General features: G+C 35.2%; 1 protein-coding gene across 1 annotated transcript in view; it reads left to right on the top strand.

Moving 5' to 3' along the window:
• Positions 1–24,571, top strand: part of EIF2A (eukaryotic translation initiation factor 2A) — a 30,175-nt gene extending 5,604 nt beyond the window's left edge. The window contains exons 2-14 of the mRNA XM_042903710.1: positions 4,282–4,351; positions 8,121–8,195; positions 11,291–11,409; positions 12,409–12,508; positions 12,867–12,949; positions 14,514–14,587; positions 14,724–14,868; positions 15,062–15,178; positions 17,307–17,878; positions 21,208–21,321; positions 22,585–22,713; positions 23,506–23,571; positions 24,173–24,571. Coding sequence (XP_042759644.1) covers positions 4,282–4,351; positions 8,121–8,195; positions 11,291–11,409; positions 12,409–12,508; positions 12,867–12,949; positions 14,514–14,587; positions 14,724–14,868; positions 15,062–15,178; positions 17,307–17,878; positions 21,208–21,321; positions 22,585–22,713; positions 23,506–23,571; positions 24,173–24,238 — 1,730 coding nt within the window. The 3' untranslated portion in view covers positions 24,239–24,571. The remainder of the gene's footprint in view (positions 1–4,281; positions 4,352–8,120; positions 8,196–11,290; positions 11,410–12,408; positions 12,509–12,866; positions 12,950–14,513; positions 14,588–14,723; positions 14,869–15,061; positions 15,179–17,306; positions 17,879–21,207; positions 21,322–22,584; positions 22,714–23,505; positions 23,572–24,172) is intronic.
• The last annotated feature ends 267 nt before the right edge of the window (positions 24,572–24,838 follow it).

Here is a 24,838-nt window from a genome sequence, read left to right as displayed (position 1 = left end):
TACTTTAAGGATTAAGATTCAACATATGAATGAGGGGGGTGGTAATCATTCAGTCTATAGTAGATCCTTTGGGGTTTTCCACCTGTCTTAGTTTGGTATGTAGGTATGAAACAGAAATTTTAGAAAAGGAAAACCTTGTACTGATTGCCCTGAATACCCTGGAAATTCCCACTGCTACCTTCATGGGTTTGGCAATATAGTTGCCACTTTAGTCCAATTGACCCTTGAGTAACATGGGTTTGCACCATGCAGGTCCACTTAAACATTATTTTTATTTTTATTTATTTTTAATGTTTATTTATTTATTTTGAGAGAGAGCAAGCACAAGCAGGAAAGGGGCAGAAAGAGAGGGAGACACAGAATCTGAAGCAGGCTCTAGGCTCCGAGCTATCAGCGTTGAGCCTAATGCAGGACTTGAACCCACAAACCATGAGATCATGACCTGAGCCAAAGTCAGGCGCTTAACCAACTGAGCCACCCAGGCACCTCTGCTTATGATTTTCTTAATAACACTTTTCTTTTCTGTAGTTAATTACTGTATTGTAAGAATATAGTATATATGCATATATAACAAAATATGTGTTAATTGACCATTTATGTTATCAGTAAGACTTCTGGTCAGCTATAGGCTATTAATAGTTAAATATTTTGGAGAGTCAGGTTATTCACAGATTTTCAGTTGTGCGGGATTCAATACCCCTAACCCCTGTGTTGTTCAAGGGTCAACTGTATAATGTACAAAAACTTTGAATTTTACCCCAAGTAAACATTGTGGTTGTTGATAACAGCAAAGTCAACAAATACAGAGGACCAAGGTCACTAGTTGCAAGTTCATGAGAACACAAAAAGCTGAGATGAGTTCGATAAAGCTTTTTTTTTTTTTCTTTTTTCTTTTTTGCTAGTCACCTCAGGCATATGTTCTAAGGGCCGGCAGTTAAGGCAATAGAACATGGTTTGATTGCATCATCATATAGCACATTATCTAATTACACTTCAGCTTCAGTGGGACTTCACTGATGATATGCTGTTTTATTTTCCTAGGCCTATATGTGAGTTCTGTAAGAGGGTCCTTAATGTGTTAAGTTGCCACAGCAGCTTGTGGGAGGACCTCATTAGGCTGACAAGGTTTTATGTAACCCTTATAATAAAGTGTAATCTGGTAACTAAACTCCCTAGTTTGGTAAAATCATTTTTGATTAATTCCTCAAATAAAGATTTGTTAAAACCATTATTATAGTATTAAGAAAAGAATGGCCTGTTTTCTTCTAAATCAGAATGTGTCATACATGATATTGCAGCAGATGATTTGGTAATGAGAAATAGCATCGTTTTGCCTGTGTAGTATATTGGTGCTGCATTTGATCTTAACCAAAAAACCGAGAAGCAAGTGAGAATTTTCATGGTAAAGGATTATACTTCATAGTTTTAAAATCTTGTAGGAAAACATTTTCTGGCGCAAAATTTTCTAATGTCATTAGAGATTTTTAAAATAGATAACTTCAGTGTTTCATTCAAGGCATAGCCACAGACTGAGCTCCTTTGACATCGTTACCTTGAGTGCAGTGATGGATTCATTTTTTTAAATCCCTAATACCTAGCCCATAGAACTGTGCAGGGGCCAAATCATATAGAAGTTTATAGGCCGTAGTATAAGGAGTTTAGATTTTAATATATGCACAGGCACCTGGATGGGTCAGTTGGTTAAGTGTCTGACTCTTGGTTTCAGCCCAGGTCATGATCTCATGGTTTGTGGGATCGAGCCCTTGTCAGGCTCTGTGCTGACAGCACGGAGTCTGCTTGGGATTCTCTCTCCCTGTCTCTCTGCCCCTCCGCAACTCTAGAGCACGCGTACACACACTCTCTCAAAATAAATAAACTTAAAAAAGATTGTGATACATGCAGAACACTTTGCTAGAATTCATTCCATTCAAGGCCAAAGGACCTATAACAGTTTGACAGTTCAGTCTGGTGCTCTGCATATGAAGAAACATGGTAGCTACTTGTATACTTTTGGATCTCTAACTAGAAATTTCATTTAGTTGTATGTTTGCTTATTTTCTATCCCTCCATTAGAATGGAGGCTCCAGGAAGACATCAATTTTTGTCTTGTTCATCAGTGGTTCTTTTCCTTTCATGCTAACTTTATTTACTTTGGGTCTATAAATTATATTACTTTTAGTATCTGAAAATTGAGCTAGTAATTCTCAGGTAGAAAATCAGTGTTAATGAGAACTGTCCCTTGACAAGGGAGCTGAGAGTGGCCCCTATTTACCAACTTTGCTGCCTTCTCAGTAAAGAGAGGAAGGGGATATTTGTGAACAGCTGGCAGAAAAGGAAGCAGATATAATTATAACCATGAACCTCAGTAAAAGTTTTTCTGCTCTTCAGCTCTTAAACTGTTGCTGCTAGCAAGAATTTTAGCTGATAAAATAGTAACTCATCACCAAGCCCTGCTAATTTTATCTCCTAAAATTAAACACACTCGTTCTCCATTTCCACTGCCCACCCCAGTCCAAGTTTCCATGCTCTCCTGTAGGATTCCTGCAGAACTGTCTTGAATAGTCTTTTCTTATCCACTCTTAACTCTCTTCCAGTTTATTCTCTACCTTGTACCAGATTGACCATTACAAAATGCAGATGTGGTTCTCAAAATTTGCCTAAAACCCTTCTGAAGTTCCCCACCATTTTTTTTTAAGTGTTTATTTATTTTTGAAAGAGGGAGAGACAGAGAGCGAGTGAGGGAGGGGCAAAGAGAGAGGGAGACACAATCCCAAGCAGGCTCCAGGCTCTGAGCTGTCAGCACAGAGCCCAACGTGGGGCTCATGAACTGCGAGATCATGACCTGAGCCAAAGTCGGACGCTTAACCGACTGAGCCACCCAGGCACCCCATGAAGTTCCCCACCATTCTTAGGCTACAGACCAACATTGCCTAACTTAGGCCATAAGATCCTGCTTGGTCTGAACCCTGTTTTCCTCTCCAGCTCCAGTTCCTTCCATAAAGGCCCTCTTTCCATTTCTGTGTTGCTCTGTCATCTCTCTTGCCATGGAGGTTTTGCACTTGTTACTGTTGTCTTTGCTTGTTAACTGCCATTCGTCCCTCACATCTCAGCACACAAATCCTGTGCTCAAGGACACTTTCCCTAACTTTCCATTTTTAGATCAAAACTCACCTATTAATCACTGGATTAGCCCGTATCTCTTTACTTTGTAGCACTAAGCACACTTACAGCATTCCATGTATTTGACTATTTGGTTAATAAGCTCAGGAACAAGTCTGATTTTCCTCCCTATTGTATCTCCAGTACTCAACAGAGGGTCTGGGAGGCAGTTTTTATTTTTTACTCAGTAAGCATTTGTTGAATGAACGAATCAATTTATTTGATTCAGCTTTAGAAACTTCTAATTCGGCCATTTAAAAATATATAATTAATTGTATAGATGTTCTTAATCTTGGACTTTATTCCCACTTAATTTTTTAGGATATTACTGTCCTTGGGAACTTCGTAATGAATGTGTCTCATCCCACTTGTTCTCTTAGTTTGAGAATTGTATTAATAATGCCTAGTTTTCTTTAAGAACTTTGAATATATTCTATATTTTTAGGTTATTGTTTTGCATAAAGCACACAGCCACCTTGTGTTCTAATATTTCCTCTCTTTCAGGTTGCAGACTGCCAACTCTTTATTGTATCTTTACACGGCAGAAGGAAAGCTGGCTAGGTCTGGGACTGTTCTTCTAAGGGCACTAATCCCACTCATGAGGGCCCTACCCTCATGATCTAATTATTTCTCAAAGTCCCCAATTCCAAATACTATCACATTGGGGTTAGAGTTTCAACATGAGGATTTGGGGGAGACATAAACATTCCATGACATTACCTATTGGTTTCCCAGCAATAGGGTTACATAATTTCGTGCAATAGGGTTAAGAAAAATTTACCTTTGTAATGCCAACATTGTATAGTTTTATGAAATGTTTAATAGTTTCATTGATACTTTGACTGAAAGCTTTTTGTTTTTTAAAATATTTGTGGGGTGCCTGGATGGCTCAGTCGGTTGAGCGTCCAGCTTTGGGTCAGGTTGTGATCTTGTGGTTCGTGAATTGGGCTTGCTGCTGTCAGTGCAGAGCGTGCTTCAGATCCTCTGTCCCTCTCTCTCTCTGCCCTTCCTCTGCTCATGCTTTCTCTCTCAGAAAGAAAAGAAATAAAATATAAAATAAAATATTTGTGATTACTGAGTATTTATTAACAAACTAATGGTGGTTCTGTTTTGTTTTTTTAGTCCGAGGATCAGAAGGACTTTACATGGTAAATGGACCACCACATTTTACAGAAAGCACATTGTTTCCAAGGTATGGTTTATTTTGTTAAGTGATGTTATAGGGAACTATATAATAATTCTAAATTATTTTCGTTGTTGTTATATTCTGAACAAGAAAGAAAGAGCAGATAAGCAAGTTTCCTGGGGTATGTTATATAATATTAACAGAAGATGGAAAGAATGTATGTTCTCTATCAAGAAAAATGATCAATCTTTAGATTTGAAACTAATAGCTTCAGCATGTTTAAAAGAAAAAGTGTAGACACGAGTATAATTGTGTTGAAGCCTTTGACTTAGAAGAATTTTATCTTAGGGGATGAAGAAAAACTTGCAAATGTGATAGTCAAACCTCTGCCTACAGTCTTCGTGAAATCAGAGAATGACAAATGTATAAGAAAGGAAGGAAATACGATCGATAGATGTAGATATGGTTTTTTCTTAAAAAGAATAAAAAGGCTAAACCAAAAACGAATAAAAGTATTAAGTTGGTGGCATAACTATATGATGACATTCAAAATTCTTAAATGCATTCAGTAGCTTTATTGGCAACAGAAAATTGATATTGTCATTTTAAATCTATTACAGGATAAAACAATTACATTAACATCCTCAGAAACCAAGATTTTCAGCCTAAGGGTGAAGGGATAGACTTGCATATGTCAGTATGAACTCATGATTTCTTTTCATAAAAACGCTTGTATTTTTTAGTAATGTCCACTGAAAAAGGTTAAGGGGCAGTGATAAGGTAGTAGCAGTGAATACCCCTGTCTCACAGATTATGATCTCTAAACACCATTCTTCAGTAACAGGAACTCGTTCCTTGAAGAAGCGACTGATTCCAGGTCTAGTACAGAAGACAGTACGAGTTGAGCTAGAGACATTTTGGTCCAGAAAGCAAGGAAGCTATAAAAGATTACCAGGGCTTTGTTGAAGAGTCACAAGAGGCAACTTCAGGGCATTCACAGCAACTTAAGATGAGGCAATTTGAGCATTGGAAAGAATCATGACTAAAAGGATTGAGACATTCAAGTATGTAAACACTCGCCCCCAAATTCCTCTCTCTCCAAATCTTATTGGTCAGCATTGGAGGTTGATGGGGTCCTTGCGCATTATTTTGAAAATTGACAAATCAAGAGAAGAAATCACGCATTTATTTTGTCTTTCCCATACAGACGGCTTTTCAAAGTATCCAGATTGTTGATGAGGAAAACTTATTTAGAGGAGAATTCCAGTGGATAAATACAGAAGTAACATTGGGGTTAGATAATCATTGTAATCTTAAAGAACTCTTGTGTCAGTTCTCAGACTTAGCATACATCAGAGTGATCTGAAGAGCTTGTTAAAACACAGATTGCTGCTTCCTCTCCAGATATTCTGACTCATTAGATCTGGGGTGGGGCCCAAGAACTAGAATTTTTAACAAGTTCCCCAGTAATGCCAAAGCTGCAAGTTTAGGGACCCTGCTTTGAGAACCACTGATCTGGGTAAATGATCATCAAAAGATGCTGAGCCTGTTAGAAGAACTATGGATGGGGAACTTTATAATCAGGCTGACATCACCTAAGTCTGTCGACCAATTTTTTACTAGACCCAGTTCTTTAGAACCATGATACAGGAAGTATCAAGACCAGCTATATTGCCATCACCTTGAACCAGTATAACATCTCAGTCCCTGATTCAGCTTACTGAATCAGAATCTGTGTTTTAACCAGACCCTCAGGTGATTTGTATGCATATTAATATTTGAAAAGCACTACTCTAGCAAACAAGTCTGTGTCAGAGCTTTTGTGCTGCAAGCACTTCAGTGGGGTGTACAATCCCAAGGCAGCAGGAATGAGGGGTAAAGGGAATAAGGCAAGGAAGAAGTGAAAGTAAATCTAACGTGGAGTGCACTGAGCTGACCACAGATTCATAAAATATAGCCAGGTTTCTTGGTCATGCAGAATGTCTCCGGAGAGGCTATAATGAACCACTGTGCCTCAGAACAGTCGTGGAGAGGAAGGGTAAGAAATGTATGTACAGCCAGAGCCTTTTTTGGTCTATTCAGGTTGAATCTGAATGTCACCTCCTCTTCCTGCTACTTCACTAGGCATAGTGGAAGCCGTGCTGAAATGTGGCCCTCACTCCTAGAGAGTCTGAGACAACCAGTGGTGTTAGGGCATGAGGTGGCCAGGTTTCTTCATTGAATAGCTGATGACTGGGAGCAGGAAAGGTAGGGTGAATCCGAGGAGGCACTTAAAGAGTCCAGTACAGCCTCAGCATCACTGAGGGTAGAACAAGGAGACACCAGGAGACCTACCCCCTGGTGGGTAGTAATGGGAACTACATGATACTTAACTTCTAGGAAGGTCCAAAACCAAAACCAAAACAAACAAAAAACAAACCTATGGCCAGTTAAGCTTTTAGATGAGTGGTTCTCAAATTTGGCTGCACATTAGGATGACCTGAGGAGCTTTTCAAAACCTAGATATCCAAGGACTGGGTATTAAATGATAGTAAGGATTATTGTTATTATTTATGTGAGACGAAGTGGCATGGTGGTAAAGTCAGCTGATTAATGAATTGATTTTAGTTTGAGGGAAGGACTATATTGGTGAGCCATATGATCTTGTCCAAAGCTCATTCAACATTCTTATCATGAATTTAGAGGATAGCTAAGAATGAAGTTTTATAATTTATACATTACATAAGTCTGTAAGAAATGACTAATGTTTTGTAAGAGAAAATGAAGATGTAAATAGATCTCAGTAGGCTGAACTAATTAATAGGCCAAAGCCTGGGTGGAATTAATAAGGATAACTGCACAGTCTGCCCTTAGGTTCAGAAATAAGTTGCGGTACAAGTGTAGGATGGGGGACATCTTGGTCTAGTTGTTTATGTGAAAAGAGGGCAAAAAAGGATATTTCAGTAACTACAAGCTGAGTACAAGCTACCATTATTATGTGATGCAGAAACACAAAGGTCATCTTCGGATGAATTAATGTAAAGATAGTATCCAGTTTAAGGGGGACGTACTGGTCAGTTCTCAGTGCTTGTTACGTAGTAATTCAGATGTTCATTAGCTATGAAGTTCTGGTTTTATGTGACTACACTTACGGACATTTACATGTTCCCACATACACATTTCTGTTTGGGTGTTGATTGTCACTGTGAGATGTACTCGTAGTAGCCTTCTCCTGTTGAGAGATACAGTACTTAGAGTTCTGACCACTGGATAGAATATTGCCAAGAAGTCTGATTTCCCCAGGTCTGTTTTTGTAGAGAATCCTGCATCCACACTTATTTAATGTGAAGATCCTCTTTACCGTTGTTATACTTTCCGTCTCTGCACATCAGAAATCGATGGAAGATCTTTTTCCTTCAAATCCAGGACACTTCTTGTCTACTTCAGGATATTGTAGCCACACTTGTTTTGTTATGCAGGTGGTCTGGGACATTCTTCACAAAGTCTCTATATTGAAATCCGTCAGCCCTCAAGATCACGGTTGATAGCTTGTAACTTCCATGTTCACCTACATTTTTGGGTTTTTCACACAAACCAGTTATTCACCTAAAAGGGCTCTGTTTTCTCCTTAAGATTGATCTGTTGTTGTAACATCGATTTCCACCTTACTTTGCAGTGGTTGTTGGCACTGCGTTTTAAGAGATAAGGTATTTTGGTAGACTAAAGCATTATGGAATTACTTTCTTAAATTTATGTAAGTTCATAATCATTAAATTAGTGATAAGATTGTAAATTTTTAATCAGATTTTTTAAAAAGTATTCATGCTTATTAAACTTTTTTTCTTGTCATTTTCAGGGAATCTGGGAAAAATTGCAAAGTCTATACCTTTAGCAAGGATGGCACCTTGTTTGCCTGGGGCAACGGAGAAAAGTTAGTGTTTATTTATATAACATTTTATGTGTCATCAGTTTAAACATAACTGGCATTATTTGAATAACACATGTTTGGGTGTCGTTAATAAAGTCCATCTTTTAATGTCATGATGTAGTTAGGTATTGTCTGAAATGCAGCTTCCATAGAACACCTCCAAAGTTGTTAGCTTCTGTTTATATGCCATGACTTGACTTATCTAGTTTCTTAGAATTAAAAAGTAATGTGTGGTAAGGGGCAATTAATTTAATGCTAGAGAAGCTGAAAGGTTTTTTTACATAGTGCTCTAAGTGATCAGTTAGGATTTCTTAAGTTCTGTGCTAACACTTAGATAATAACTCTCTTTGCTTGTTTACCTTAGATTTAGATACTTTATTATATCTTTGCTATTAAATTAGTAGCAACTGCTTGCTTATTACTGTGAGTTTTATTGTATATAAAAGTATTATTTAAATATTTTATAAATTATTCAAAAGTATGTCTAGGATAGTCTATATTACATAAAATAATCAGATCACAAAATTGGTTTTGCAAAAAAAGTAAGTATTTTGATTAAGTACTCATAATTGTATTAAGAAAACCACTCATTTTTAATTTTTCTGTAGGCACTACATTTCAGGCAAAGAACCAGGAAAATGCCTGAATATGTGTAATTTGGTTTAAAGTTATTTTTGTTGTTTCTTACCAGATGTAATATGTTAGGTTTTTTAAAAGGGAAAAACGCATACATTAATACAAAAAGTACATTTTATTTTTAAATTTTTTTTTTTAACGTTTTATTTAATTTTGAGACAGGGAGAGACAGAGCATGAACAGGGGAGGGTCAGAGAGAGGGAAACACAGAATCTGAAACAGGCTCCAGGCTCTGAGCTGTCAGCACAGAGCCCGACGCGGGGCTCGAACTCACGGACCGCGAGATCATGACCTGAGCCGAAGTCGGTCGCTTAACTGACTGAGCCACCCAGGCGCCCCCAAAAAGTACATTTTAAATGTTGGTTTTTACACAGTGGTAATATAAGCTGAAGTCTTTCAACTGTCAGGTCAGATTGGATTAAACACGTGATTTTTTAAATTAATGCTGAAAAGATTGTGCTGAATTAGATGATTCACTTTTTATGACTGTAAGTACCTGACAGAATTAGCTTTTGTAATTTTATGTTAATCAGTTTTTTACTTCTTTTTTTTTAAGTTTTTGAATCCAATAAGCATACTACTCATAAATTATTAGGAATATAATCGTATTGGGTCCTTATCCACAATGTTAACAGACAGTCTTAATCTCAGTCTCAAAGAACATACTCTCAAATTTTCTTATTTTTGGTGTAACTGATTGTGGGTGTTTGACTTTTATTTTTTAAAATTTATCTTGTAATTTATACTATGAGTAATGAGCTCATAGAAATTCACTATTTAATGGGACATACCATACTTCTTGTCTATTATCTTTTTGAAGTATCCCTTATTTTGCTAGCTTAGAGTTTGTTGAATAAGCCTGTTTTCACCTTCACAGTTATTAATTATTTTTTATACTTCGTATCCTTACTTGGCTTTCTATTGGATTCAACTCTGAACCTTTTTTTTTTTTTAAGCTTGTTTATTTTGAGAGAGAAAGAAGAGATGGCATGAAAGCTGGGCAGAGGCAGAGAGAGAGAGAATGAGAATCCCAATGGGGCTCTGTGCTGATAGCGCACCTGATCTTATGAACTGTGAGATCATGACCTGAGCCAAAATCGAGTCTGACAGTTAACCGACTGAGCCCCACCCAGGTGCCCCTGAACCCTTTGTTGTGCCCATTTGTTGTGTCCATCTTTTTAATAGGTATTTTCTATACCTGGTTCTAGCATTTATTTCCTTAAACTGCTATGGCCACAACAACATACAATGTTCCTGAGGTCAAGAGAAACAGATGTAGTGTATTGATTGTGGCTTTGCTGAGGTCATAGTTAATCAAAAACTATAACGGATTTTTCTTTAAATATGTGAGGTTTTTAGTTAAAATAAATACTCTTTATTTTTAACTAAGAATAACTCTTAAAGGCTATTAAAAACCAAAAAAAAGAAAGTTTCATGTAATTCTAAAATATGTAATTTACAGTAAGTTTTAAAGAATCTTGTATATTTGTGTGTGTGTGTGTGTGTGTTGTGTTTAAACAATATGCAGTAATCGTTCACTCTTAGCAATTTCTGCTTATCCTAAACCAGTGTCCCAAACTTGAATAGAACAAAGTAACTTTAAGCAATTTTTTTTTTTTTTTAGCAATTTCTAAAATAAGATGGAATATATTTTTCCCCCCAAAGAGTACATAAGACAAGTCAGGCAAAACTGGTTTTAGAACTTGGGAAACTTTAGAACTTGGCTCTGGCATTTATCAGTCGTATGATCTTGGACAAATCATAAATCATTTACTTTTTCTAAGCTTCACTTTTAACATTTGTAAAATGGAGATGATAATACCTACTTTACAAATCTCTTGTGAGGATTAAATGAGAAAATGTACATAAAGTGGTCAGAGCAAAACATGGTTCATAGAAAGCATCCAAAAAATGGAAAACTGCTTTTATTATACAATTGCTGTAATTTTCATCATTATCGTATTATGATGATTCATACTTTTACCTTTATCTTTTGAAGATGGCTTCTGATATTTTGATAGACATCGAAAGCGTCCTTATTGATCTCACAACTGCTACAGCTTCCATTTAGTCAAATTGAAAAAAATACTTTTGGCCTAGCACTTCTATTTTGCTTTAGTCTAGTACACCTCAGCTTATGTGTAGGTTAGCTCTGTGTCCACTTAAAGGCCTGTTGTTTTCTTTTCAGCTAAAAGTAGAATCATGTGTTACATCCTTCTGCTAATTCTGTATTCCCCAGTACCAGCTTTACATAGGGGCCTTTTGGCAAAACATACACTTGGTTTTTGTTGTTGTTGTTAAGGTGTTTATTGGATGTTTTCTAGAACTTACCTGAAAATTGATTTTTATGAAAACAACCACTTTACAGTGATCTGTATTTGAAAAGAGGTATGAATGTTTTGGATAGTGCTGGCTATTTTAAAACAGTATTTCATTGCTGAAGTAATTTCTTTTGAAACCAGAATAAATATTATCAATGTCACTAACAAGGGACTACGGCACTCCTTCGACCTCCCAAAGACAGTTTGCCTTGAGTTCTCGCCAAAAAACACTGTCCTGGCAACGTGGCAGCCTTACACTAGTAAGTATTTTCCAATTGTAAGAATATTGACAAGATAAGTTCAATTCAGGGGGGAAAAAGAGACAGTTTACAACCTTTTAAGAAAGCAATTAATCTTTAGATAGTAAATAGTGTTTGTGAAAATCTTTATTCAACAATGAATCTTGTATTCCCCCAATACAATGTACTTTAAGTAATTTCAAGGTACAGTAAGTTAGTGAAAAGATTTATCGTGAGATAGAGGAAAAGAAAAAGCTCAAGGGGAATTTTAGAAAGTGAATCATCAGTGGTTGCTTAGGGAGAAAATCTCAAAAATTAAGAATAATAACGACCTTTAAATGGAAAACATTTTAAATAATCATTGTAAATCAAAGAGGAAGTTCAATAGACGCAACATGTAAGAAATGTGTAAGATATGACAAAGAATAGGAAGATGGTGTGCCATTTTTTTTTAACACATTTAACGATATGATGGTATGTTATATGAACATTTTATACAGCTGCACTTCATAGATGAGTAAGAAAACACTCGGGGTATAGGGGCTTTTAAAAAAATGTTTTAATAGTGTGGGCAGTGTTGAGTTAAATACATGATAATAGTTCATTGTTTGGTTATAAACCTTCTAGCTTGGTTCTTCCAAGAGACAGACTTGAATGAATCTTCTTTTTCCAAGTAAATAAATGGGAAATTGAGACTCATGAATAGTTTGTGTAACTGTGTGTGTGTGACTTAGAGACACAAGATTGATTTCATAATAAGATAATTTAATCCATTTAACATGTCACACTTAATAAACAAATCTTTTAAGTATTCTTAAAATCTATAGTAATCAAGTCATTTCAGAAATGCTGAACTTTTGTCATGGCTTTAGGAATAGAGATTAAACCCAAAAGGGAAAGTTGATTTAAAGCAACTCTTTTACTTGATCTTTATAATCTTGTTGAAAGTTGTTTTAAGAATAAATTCTTTTTACTAACGTTAGGAGACAATTATTGCAAAGACATCTGTGTTTCTTTTAGCTTCTAAAGATGGCACAGCTGGGGTACCCAACCTACAACTTTACGATGTGAAAACTGGTACATGTTTGAAGTCTTTCATTCAGAAAAAAATGCAAAATTGGTAAATAAATGCTTTAAAATGCTAATTATTTACAAAATGTTCTAAATATCTTCATTGTGTAATATTGTTTCTCAGGTACTAGTTTAGAAGATAACTTGTTAGACTAACATCTAGATCTTTAAGGATCTGGAATACGTGGGAATGTAATAGAGTAAAAACTTGATCTTTCTTTTGTTTAATATTTGGATGAAAACGAACAATACCTTTCTTTTACAAATGCTTAACTAAAACTATTAGGAACTGACTTGACATCATATTTATAAGTATTTTTCTTAAATAGTAAGCGTATCACAAACTTTAACAGGTTAACATGTGAGGTTACACGTGTCTAAATTTTTTTCATATTCTTTCAACGTAGGTGTCCATCTTGGTCAGAAGATGAAACTATCTGTGCCCGAAATGTTAACAATGAAGTTCACTTCTTTGAAAACAACAATTTTAGTATGGAAAGATTTATGAAATCAATTTATCACTTATTATAAATGTATATACAGTTTTGTTGCCTTATATGGCATCATAGGGTTTTCCTAAATACTGTTAATATGTTAATAATTGTTGTTTTATTAATTCATTTGAATAACTCTTGTAAATCTAAATACTGAAGAAATTCTAACAAAGATTTGTTTTTATAATAAGTTTTTATTATCTAATAATTGCTATTAAGGCATTTGCATACCTCTTTCGGAGTTTAGTTACTATTGAAATTCTTTGATACAAATTTTTTAAATGTCTTATTGTGTGGAATTTCAAACATAAAAGTAGACACCTAGTCCCAGTAACTTTCAGCCTATTGCCAATCCTACCTCATCCACACATCTCTCCACCTAATATCTCTCTTACTGTGCTAAAGCAAATCCTAGGCATCATATAATTTTACCTGTACATCTCAGTATGTATCTCTGAAGACTAGGGCTTTTTAATTGTTGAATAGCCACAATACCATTATCACAGATATAAAGTATCTGGTCAGTGTTCAAATTTCTGATAATTGCAAATGTTTTAATTTTTTGTTATTGTTTTGTTTAAAGCTTATTTATTTATTTATTTAGAGGGAGAGAGTGTGTGTGAGCAGGGGAGAGGTAGAGGAGAGGGAGAGAGAGAATCTTAGGTTTCTTTCTTTTTCTTTTTCTTTTTTTTTTAAGTTTATTTACTTATTTTTGAGAGAAAGAGAGATAATTCCAAGCAGGCGCTGCACTGTCAGTGCCAAGCCTGATGCAGGGCTCGAACTCATGAACTGTGAGCTCGTGATCTGAGCTGAAATCAAGAGTTGGATGCTTAACCAACTGAGCCACCCAGGCACCCCTCTTTTAAATTTCTTTTAAGCTATAGGCTCCCTGTCCATCTCTTCTACCCCCACCTTGAGATTTATTATTTAAGAAACAAGGTTACTTGTCATGTATGTTCTCATAGTTGAATTTTGCTATTGTATCTTGTCCTATAGTTTAACATGTTCATCTGTCCCCTAAATAGCTATTTGCATCTAGAACTGGTCAGCTTCAGATTCTCTTTTTTGGGGAGATGAGGACAAGTCTGCCTCACAAGCAGTGTTCAGTTCTTTTATCAAGAAGCACATAGTGTCTTCTTGTCTGTAATTTTGTAGGATTAGCTGATCTGTTATTTCATGACTGGTTGCACATTGGTGATTTCCCTCCTCCCTACCCTCTCATTTATAAGCTATACTACTTCTATAAAGAGAAATTCCCCCATCTACTATTTGATTACCTAGTGGCACCATTTATATAAGAAAGAGCACTGTGTTCTTATAATCAATCAGTGGGATTAGATGTATAATCTCATTACTTGCCCAGGGTCACCCAGCTACTAAATGACTGGGTAGAAATTAAAATGTAGGTCTGTGTTGTTCCCACTCCACATGAGTCTACTCATGAGACTACAATGAGCAGTATTACTATATCATTACATTAATCGTTTATAATACATTCAGAATTTATCATGTTCCTATTAGTTTCATTCTTCCAACACCATTTGCTTTTTGTTTTTTTAGACACAATTGCAAACAAATTGCATTTGCAAAAAATTAATGATTTTGTGTTATCACCTGGACCCCAACCGTACAAGGTAATTTCTATGTCTTTGTTCATATGGAATTTTAGGAAATTAAACCTTTTCCTAGTGCTTAGTGACTATAAAAACATGTCCATCTTAGTTTATATGCCTCAGAAAATTAAGTGACGATGATATATGTGTATTTCAGGTGGCTGTCTATGTTCCAGGAAGTAAGGGTGCACCTTCATTTGTTAGATTATATCAGTACCCCAATTTTGATGGACCTCATGCAGCCTTAGCTAATAAAAGTTTCTTTAAAGCTGATAAAGTTACAATGCTATGGAATAAAAAAGGTATGATAAATACATTTTATCTCATTTATCAAGTATTCATTGAGGCTTATATTCCTATATGTATATAGAAAAAAAGAATATCAATGCTTATTTAATGAAAATTTACATGTGCTGTGTTAAATTTAAAAAATTTTTCTTATCAGCATCAGGTTAAATTGTGTTTTAAATCTAATGAAAGTTTTTTCCGTTCTAGCTACTGCCGTGTTAGTAATAGCTAGTACAGACGTTGACAAGACAGGGGCGTCCTACTACGGAGAACAAACGCTGCACTACATTGCAGTGAACGGAGAAAGCGCTGTCGTGCAGCTACGTGAGTATTCCCATAGTCTTCTTATGCTAAAACAATGGAAAAAATACTGGGCCATAAAGATGATGCAATCTAAATTCTTGTTCAAGTGATAAAACTCGCATATTTTAATAACCTTTCAGGTAAAATTCCTCTTGATTAATAAACTTAAAGTCATCCCCAGACATACATTATTTTGACAGAATCCAATTAATTTAGTTACGCCAGCACTTTAGTGGGGAACTTGCTGAGTGAGGTTAATTTCATTGCAGTAGCTCTTTGGGGACTTATTTAACTTATAATGACAGGGAGTTGGTCTTGTGAGTGTAGCACTCCTTCAGAACTGAGTGTGAGGAATGTCACCATTTTATCTTTTGTTTTGATGAGCTAAATTAACTGTAGAATAAGTTTTAAAACTCTGGCAACTCCCTGGTTTTTCATTTTGAATTGAACATGTAGGAGTAGGATAAACTTCCTTACAAAAAACTATGTATTCCCTCTGAAGTCAGAAAGGAAACAAGGATGTCCTCTTTCCGCTATAATTTAACATCCTGAAGGACCTTGTCAGTGTAACATATCAAAAGAATAAATGTACACTTTTGAAGGAGGAAAAACAGAATCATCTCTGTACATATAGATGAAGTCACAGTATAAATAGCCACTTAAAAAACATAATAGAAGGAAATGCATAACAACAAAAGGCAAGAAATCTATAGGACTAATAGGAAGAAAACTTTAAAACTTCTAAGGGACAAAATGTGACCTTTTATATTCTCCTTTATATAAGGAGAATTTTATAAAGATGTCATTTCTCTCCAAATTAACCTAAAAATTAAAATGCCGGTACGTTTTTATAAACTAGGTAAACTGGTTCTAAAGTTGATTTTTTTCTAATCCTAAAAAAGTGAAAAAAGATTTTCTAACAAGGCAGAACTAATAAGGGAAAAGTGATTAATTTGAATGTATAAAATACAGAGTTTTACATTGGAGGAAGAAAATTCCATAAACTAAGCCAAACAAAAGATTGGAGAAAATTTATTTAGATGGAAAAGGGATGAGTATGAGAAAAGTGAATTTTGTTGCTATATCAAGTAAATCAATAAAAAGCCAATAATTGGGGAGAAAAATAGGCATGGGACAGTAAAAAATAGTCCACAAAACCAGAAATAAGATTGTGTAAGTATATTAAAATGTGCTCAGTTTATAATAAAAGAACAGAAAGGAAGGCAAGACAACAATTTTTGTCTCCGCAGCTTGACAAAGATAAAAGTATGAAACTACACAGTGTGAATGAGAATGAGGAGAAAATCTGTACTCTCACACACTGTTGAGGCTCCTGGCTAACTCAGGCAGAGGAGCATGTGACTCTTGTTCTTGGGGTTGTGAGTTCGAGCCCCACATTGGGTGTAGAGATTACTAAAAAAATAAGTAAATAAACTTCAAAAAAAACCTGTTGATTATATAAAATGGTACAGCTTCTCTGAAGGGCAGTCTGGTAGCACATTACCAACTAAACGTATGTACCTTTGAGCAGCCAGTTTCACTCCTATAGATGTGTTTGTGTACACTCACAGTTGAGAATATATAGGAATACAGTACCATTGGAAAAGAGTGAGGCAGATCTCAGTGTGCTTATATGGAAACATCTCCAAGATAGAGTACTAACTGTAACAACAAAGAACTGTGTGTGTGTGTGTATGTGTATGTGTATGGTTAAGAGAGATGCTTAATTTCAACAAAACTATTCTGAAAGTATATACAGGGAATAGAGTGTTGCCTTTGTGTGGGGGAACTTATTGTGTGGTGTATCATTTTATATAATGTGTATTTTTATTCCTGTGTGCCCACATTACCTCTTCCAGTGAAAACTAGTTTGGTAATAGTAATAATAACGTGTGTCTTTGAGCCTACATTGCCAAAATGTTTAAATGAAATTTAGATTCCCTAGAGGTTCTTAAATAAATTTATGGTTATACATCAGTATCCATAGTATATCATATAAAAATATTTTAATTGTAACGTATCTTGAAATTGTTGGATTTTTTTTACTGTTTGACATGTTTATGAGTATTATACAATTGTAATTCAGCTAATAAATATTGTATTCATGTTATTCTTTATTGCTAATTTCGATTTTATATTCTTTTTCTAGCAAAAAATGGCCCCATTTATGATGTCGTTTGGAATTCTAGTTCTACTGAGTTTTGTGCTGTTTATGGTTTTATGCCTGCCAAAGCGACAATTTTCAACTTGAAATGTGATCCTGTTTTTGACTTCGGAACTGGTCCTCGTAATGCAGCCTACTATAGCCCGCATGGACATATATTAGTACTAGCTGGGTTTGGAAATCTGAGGGGACAAATGGAAGTGTGGGATGTTAAAAACTACAAACTTATTTCTAAACCAGTGGCCTCTGATTCTACGTATTTTGCTTGGTGCCCTGATGGTGAGCATATTTTAACAGCCACATGTGCTCCCAGGTTACGTGTTAATAATGGGTATAAGATTTGGCATTATACTGGCTCTGTCTTGCACAAGCATGATGTGCCATCAAATGCAGAATTATGGCAGGTTTCTTGGCAGCCATTTTTAGATGGAATATTTCCAGCAAAAACGATAACTTACCAAGCAGTTCCAAGTGATGTACCCAGTGAAGAACCTAAAGTTGCAACAGCTTATAGACCTCCAGCTTTAAGAAATAAACCAATCACCAATTCCAAACTAGTAAGTAACGTTTTTTACTACTTTGGTAGGAAAAGGTTTTTTAGTGTGTGGAATTCTCGAGACCTTTTTCTCATGTATGTTCTTGTGTTACTTAGCACCTGATTAGAATATAAACTCTAGAAATCATGGAGGACCTACCATTGAAGATGGGGAACAGCTGACATTGTTAACAGAGTAGTCCATTTAAAACAGTTCACATTTTACATTTGTGAGAAAGATAATGGAGTATGACATGCTGCCTTTGTAGACATCATGGGCTCAAATTCACATGCCTGTCAGGCTAGGCTGGTAATGTAAGGCTTTGGTGACTGGGAGAGAATGGGGGAAGGAAGAGATCATGCCCTCTTTAAAGGCCATAGCAACCGCACAGCAGTAGCTGATTGTTTCCATAGGAGATTTAGGCCCAGTTTGCCAAAATGATTTTTCAAGACAAAACCAGTCTGGATGCTTATGTAAAATTGCTCGATTTTTAAAACACTGTTGGTCAAACAAAACATGTTTATTTTCCTTAGGCTGTCATTTCCCATCTGTATTGTAAAGTTATGACTAGAGCATTGGTCACATTCTGATCTTTAAAATGTGAGCATTTCAGAGCTCAGGGGAAACATTTATTAGTGATCTGAGTCTCTGTGATGATGTTAAGAAATAAAGTTGTTCTATAAGAATGAACAACAATATTATTGGTATTATAAAGGTGACCATACAGTAAGTGTAAACTGGTTCAAGTAAATGAGGATATTCAGCCACTTAATTATTAGCCACTCAGGGAAGTCAACACTTGTTCAAAGGATAAGTATTCCTATGCCTCCCTTGTACCACTCCTAACCCTCTCAAAAACAAAAACAGAGGAACCCTTCCTCCTCCACAAAATCTAGCAGTGGTCTGTAATGACTTCATTGAAATGTTTTGTTTAAACATTTCTGTTGTATCATTTACTAAAAACATAAAAACTTATGAACAAATTAAGCCCATTTATGATATTTGTATATAGATTAAAACAAAGGATATAGTAGACTTTGGATTGTCTTCCCTCTATATTGAAATTTTCCTTACCTAAGATAAAAACAGAAGTGACCTCAACATATCTGGCTTTCTAAATATCTGTAAGCACAAGAGGACTAAATTCCGAATCACTGTATATTTTTATTCTTTGATCCATAAAACTCATTTGTTTTGATAGGGGGAGGAAGAGAAAGATATACTTTGAAAATAGTGATAAAACTTAGTAAGAACATTTAAAACCAAAATTGTTTTACCATTTAAGATTTCCACTAAATTTTTGCTTTTGTACGTAACATGATGATTATGTGATTTTATCAAATGATTTTAAATGGAGGAACCACAGGCTAATGAGAATTTTTTGTTTGTATCAAATTCTAGAAATGACCTAAATGGCAAAAAAAAAAAATACTGCTAAGAAATTAGTAGAAACAAAGACATTCTAGTAAATAACTTCACAAAGGAGGATGGTTATGTATCACAAGGGGAAAAAAATGATGAGATTCTCTTTCTGAAGAAAAAACTTTTTTATAAATAAAAACTCACCTATAAATTATACTTAAGTATTTCTTGGCTTCCAAAATCACCCTTCAGTGTTGTAATGTGTTCATTAAAACAGTCCCATTGTAATTGACATAGATGAAAAAAATATATTAATATGGATGAAATTGTATACGATAGGCACAGTACTAAAGCCAGAAAAGCTCATGATCCGTAGTAGCTGTGTGGATATTTTTTTCTTTTTGTCTAAAACGAAAGCCTGTTGATGGCTACGTTATGTTCATAATGTAGAAGAGCCTTGTAACTTATCCTTTGTGGATAAGAGCCTTGTGGAATAGCCTTGTAACTTATCCTTTCTTACATCATTTGTAATTGCTTTGTCATTTCCCTGGAGTTCTCATGAATAGAAACTTTTTTATCCAAAGCAAAGTACTATAGGAGAGCCCACTATTGAGAGAATTTTGATGTGTAAAACAAATGTTCGGCAAATAAAGCCATGTCTCAACTAACATTGTGTGCTGTGTAGATAAGAAAGTGAAAGAGACGTGCCATCAAATCTGTTCTACAATTGTGGGTTCTCATATATTCAGTTGCTTCAAGTAGAACATGTATGCACACACAACTTTGATGACCTGTTACGGTTCATGCAGCTAAGATGAAGTCACGGTATGATTTCTTATTTATTCCTCCGTCATCTTAAATGTTTGACCCTGCCCATTTCCTTATAGCACTTTTAAGTACAACATGGATCTGAGAGCTAGTCCTTAAGAACCTTCATGGAGATCTGGTTCTTTTGATGTGCTGAGAATGATAGAGTCCAAGAGACAGTTACCGCTAAGATAACGGCAGTTTAGAGGGAAATCACTGAGTAGATGAACCTGATAAGAAGTTGTCATACTGTCATGTATCCTGTATGTTGCCTGAAGCAGCTCCGGAGATAACGTAAACCTGTATGTGTGTATTCTTTGATTGAAATTAACTGACATGTGAAATTGTAAGATATTTAAAGTGTCTGTCATGGTGATTTGTTAGATGTATTCATTGTGAAAGGATTCCTCCCATCTAGTTAATTAATGAATCTCTCACCTCACTGTGGGGTGTGTGTGTGTGTGGTGAGAACATTTGAGTTTCCACAAATTTCTCCTTGATCCACTCCTTAATTCACCCTCTTTCTGTTGTAGAATATAGTTGATGGATGGTTATATAAATATCTCATGATGGAAATGATGATGTGTTTTTATTGTATAGTCTGACAGGTCATTGAGTTTTTCATATGCCTCTTCATTATGTTAATACTGGATTTATAAGTATGCAGTTGGTCACCCCTCTTGTTTTGTTTTCTTCTAGTCTGTTTTAGTTTTTCAATTTGCTTTCATTTTTAATCTTCTAATCTCTGATTTTGCATATAAAGATCTAGCAAGTAATTCTTTGTGCAGAGAAAACAAATGAGGCAACTAGGTTTCTGTTGGCAGTAGTCCGATCCAAAAAGACTCCGGAAGGAGCTACCGTTAGTATCTACTTTCAGAAGAATCATGTGTCATAGTGGTACTAAAAAAAGTTCCATTGTTGAAGCAAAACTGAAGTGAATTTTGCCAGATCTTGTATAAATGAAAGACACCATATATCAGTTAATAGGAAGATCCTTATTAAATCCATCCTGACAGTTGGAGTGTGCCTGTTACTAATAAGAATTTTGAAATATTCTTTGCCAGTGATTGTAAAACAAATTTAATAAGTTTATTCCACACTAGCAAAATTATATGATTTGTGATGCCTGTTTTTAAAAACATGGACTGCATTTCACAGTCATTTATTTTACTTTTCCACAGCATGAGGAGGAACCACCTCAGAATATGAAACCACAAGCAGGAAATGATAAGCCATTATCAAAAACAGCCCTGAAAAATCAAAGGAAGCATGAGGCTAAGAAAGCTGCAAAACAGGTATTTGGGGCACCAATCTTTTCAAAACAAAACAAACAAAACCAGTTAAATTAGCTTAGTTTAAGCCTCAAAGTTTAAAGATTCTAGTCCTCAAGACTTGACTATTCCGTTATAAAATGTAGTTGGAGTTAGATATAAATAGCCAGAATATCTTTCTTTTTGTGTTTGCCTGTGAATTTCTGAATAGTTCCATAAAATAAAATGAGGAAGCGAGGAAACGACCTGATCTTAAAACCTGAAACCCTGATAGGATTGTGTAGTAACGTTACTTGTCGTAGACCCTTTTGGTGGAGCCTGTGTGAAGTGGTGCAGTTTGCTCCCTGAAAGCATACGTTTGTTAGGAGAGATCAGAAATGACACGATACTAAAGCCACTTTGTTTCTCAGTATTACGTTACTATAGGAAATTATTCAGCTGGGAATCTCAACACCAGAAGTACCCAAAACGGTGGATTGTTATATGATTTTATAGTTGAAAAAACACAGCGGTGTCATAATTGACAGATTATGATTGTGTATGTCTTATAGTGATGGTGAGATCAGCTAAGCTAGGAGTATCTGTTCGTGAAGTCATGGCGATCATAGTTTTGAGATTCGGACAAGGCAGTCTTGCTGGCAATGCTTGAATTTTGACAGCTCTAGGTTGCTTACGTGTTTTGACAGGCAATTACTATTTTAAGGTATAGAATTGCATTATGCAGCCATAGTCTGCTAAAATCTGAGCTTCAAAAAAAATCAGTGTGCTCTTCTGTAGTTAATATATTTCATCTCCAGAAGTATCTTTTTTTTTAAATATAACTTTTTATTTAAGTGTATTTATTTTGAGAGAGAGAGAAAGAGGGACCGAGTGTGCATGCTCATGAGCATGGGAGCGGGGCAGGGGGGAGGGAGGAGCAAAGAAAGAGGGAGAGAGAAAATTCCAGGTAGGCTCTGCACTAACAGTGCTCAACATGGGTCTCAAATTATTATGCTACTTTAAATTTTAGATCTAGCAAAGTAGTCTCTATGACAATTACATAGTAAAAACCTTCTGGGTGTCTTCCTTATACTGTGATACTTTTTTTTAAGCTGCATTGTATCTTTCTGTTATGGGACAATGTGGCATATTTCATGAGACATTCAATTCAGATCAATGACATAAAATGTAGTATAAAAGATAAAATCACATTTTGGCTTTAGCATTTTATATATCAAGGCTCTGTTGGTTGACGTACTTTAATGTTTTGATTTTAGAAAATTGATTTTTTGAAAATATTTCCTGCAGGAAGCAAGGAATGAAAAGAGTCCCGATTTGGCACCTACTCCTGCCCCACAGAGCACACCACGAAATACTATCTCGCAGTCAACCTCTGGAGACCCTGAAGTAGACAAAAAAATCAAGAACCTAAAGAAAGTAAGAGACTTAAGTAAAAAGCAGATGTGTTTATTAAAAGACATACATGAGAAATATATAAAGATAGGCATCTAAGAAGTTAGAAGCAGCTCTGATTATTGCTTTCTCACTATGAAATACTATAATTTAGGAATGGCACTGGTTTCAGTTCTATTCATAAATGTCTAAAGGCTGTAAGTCTTTTTATTATTGATTTTTGGAGCAGTAAAAAAGGTCCATTTGTACAGAAATATGCTGAACTATTTTATACTCAGTATTTCATTAGACATTTACGAGATCAGGGGGAACAGCTATTTATCCCAGTTTTAAAGGTGAAGAAACGGAGACAAAAAGAAGTTTATTAATTTGCCAAATTGCAGCCAGTTTGTGGTGATGGCCCTGGTATAAAATCGGGTTTCTGGAGCCTGCCCAGGCTGCATTATGAAGGGTCTCTTTAAGCCACAGACATTGTCTAGGTACAGTGGAGTGCTAGAGAAAACAGTGAAGTTAGTGATATATTTACCTAAGAATACATGTATGTCTATACATACACGTACATATATAATACCATTACTTGAAAACTTGAAAATTTGCCAAATCCCGTGTTCTTAACATGTTTAGTTTTACATCTAAGTTTAAAAAAAGAGTTTACCTTAGCATTTTACCAGACTATCCTTGATCCAAAGATGAGATAATTGATTCTCCTTACTCAGTTTTCCCATTTATGTGATTGAGTTGATACTAAAAAAATTTGCATTCTGAAATTACTTATTCTTCCTTCCTCTTGACTCATAATATATTTGATGTTTGCAGAAACTGAAAGCAATCGAACAACTGAAAGAACAAGCCGCAGCTGGAAAACAGCTAGAAAAAAATCAGGTCATTTTTACGTGTTTCATTCGCGCGTGTAGTCACTACCACTCTTCCCTTTTTATTATACACAATCATTTAATCAAGTAAGAGCACATGAGTTTAAAAACTTCTTTTGAAAACCATATATTTTGTAAAACCCTTTTATACTTAAACGGAGAAGCACAGGGGAAGACCGGATGTAGACCATGGTAAATGAGAGAATCGTGATTTCTAAGAGGCATAGTAAGGCCATTGCTGCTGAAAATAAAGACGATGTATTATAGTAGATAAACACAAGATTCTCTTCCTTCCTATATCTCAGGTTGCACTGCCCTGTTTTTATTCCTTTCTCGCCTTCTGAGGGATGCCGAAGTATAGAATGAAAATTTATTGGACCCTCAGAGTTGCAGTAAGGCGGCATTTGTGCTTTGCCCCCTTGATTTATACCACGCAACAAATTAAAGCTTGTTACTCTGTATTTTTAAATCTGTATTTACCAGTGGATCTGTTAAAATGTCAGAAATACACCTTTTACAAATTTTTTCTGCTTTGTTGTTTTGGGTAAAGATCCAATAATTACTTTATTTCATTTCCTATTTAATAACTTTGTTGTTTGAAACTTTTCTAGTTGGAGAAGATTCAGAAAGAGAAAGCCCTTCTCCAGGAGCTGGAAGATTTGGAATTGGGTATTTAAACATTCACAGAAAGCCAATTGTTACCAGAAATCAGTGCAAACACATTTTCTGATAGACCCATTGGTGTACATGAAATACCCATGTACCTACATTTAATGTTCATCTATAATTTTAACCATTTATCCAAGATTCTGCATATGTATAAAATTATTTAATAATGTCAATTAAATTGATTTTTACATCCTGCATCCTATGCCATGTCAACACATGATGTAGAAAAGAAATACATGAATTTCTTTAGTAAGCCTGACAGATTGAAAGACGATGTCATTGCTTTTTTTAGTAGAGGATAGTATTTACCATATATGTGAATAAAAACAATTTAAATTTAATCATTGTTGGCTTTGTTATAAGTTGCTAAGTTAACAGATCCTTTATTAATTTACAAGACAAGTTTGGGAAATTTTTCCTTTGAATATGTAATATGGCTTTTTTCTTATCCTAAAGCATTCTTATACTGTCCAAACTTGAAAGAAAAGCCTTAAATATCAGATTTTACTAAATATATTAAATTGATTATATTATTTGTAGTATTTGGAATAGTTTTTCTGGTTAGTTCTAAAATACAGACTTGAAAAATGGAAAATAGTAAAACATTT

Source organism: Panthera leo, chromosome C2 (assembly GCF_018350215.1).
Source record: "Panthera leo isolate Ple1 chromosome C2, P.leo_Ple1_pat1.1, whole genome shotgun sequence".
Classification (NCBI taxonomy): domain Eukaryota; kingdom Metazoa; phylum Chordata; class Mammalia; order Carnivora; family Felidae; genus Panthera; species Panthera leo.
The sequence above is the reverse complement of the archived record's forward strand: the minus strand, read 5'-3'. Positions and strand labels throughout refer to the sequence as shown.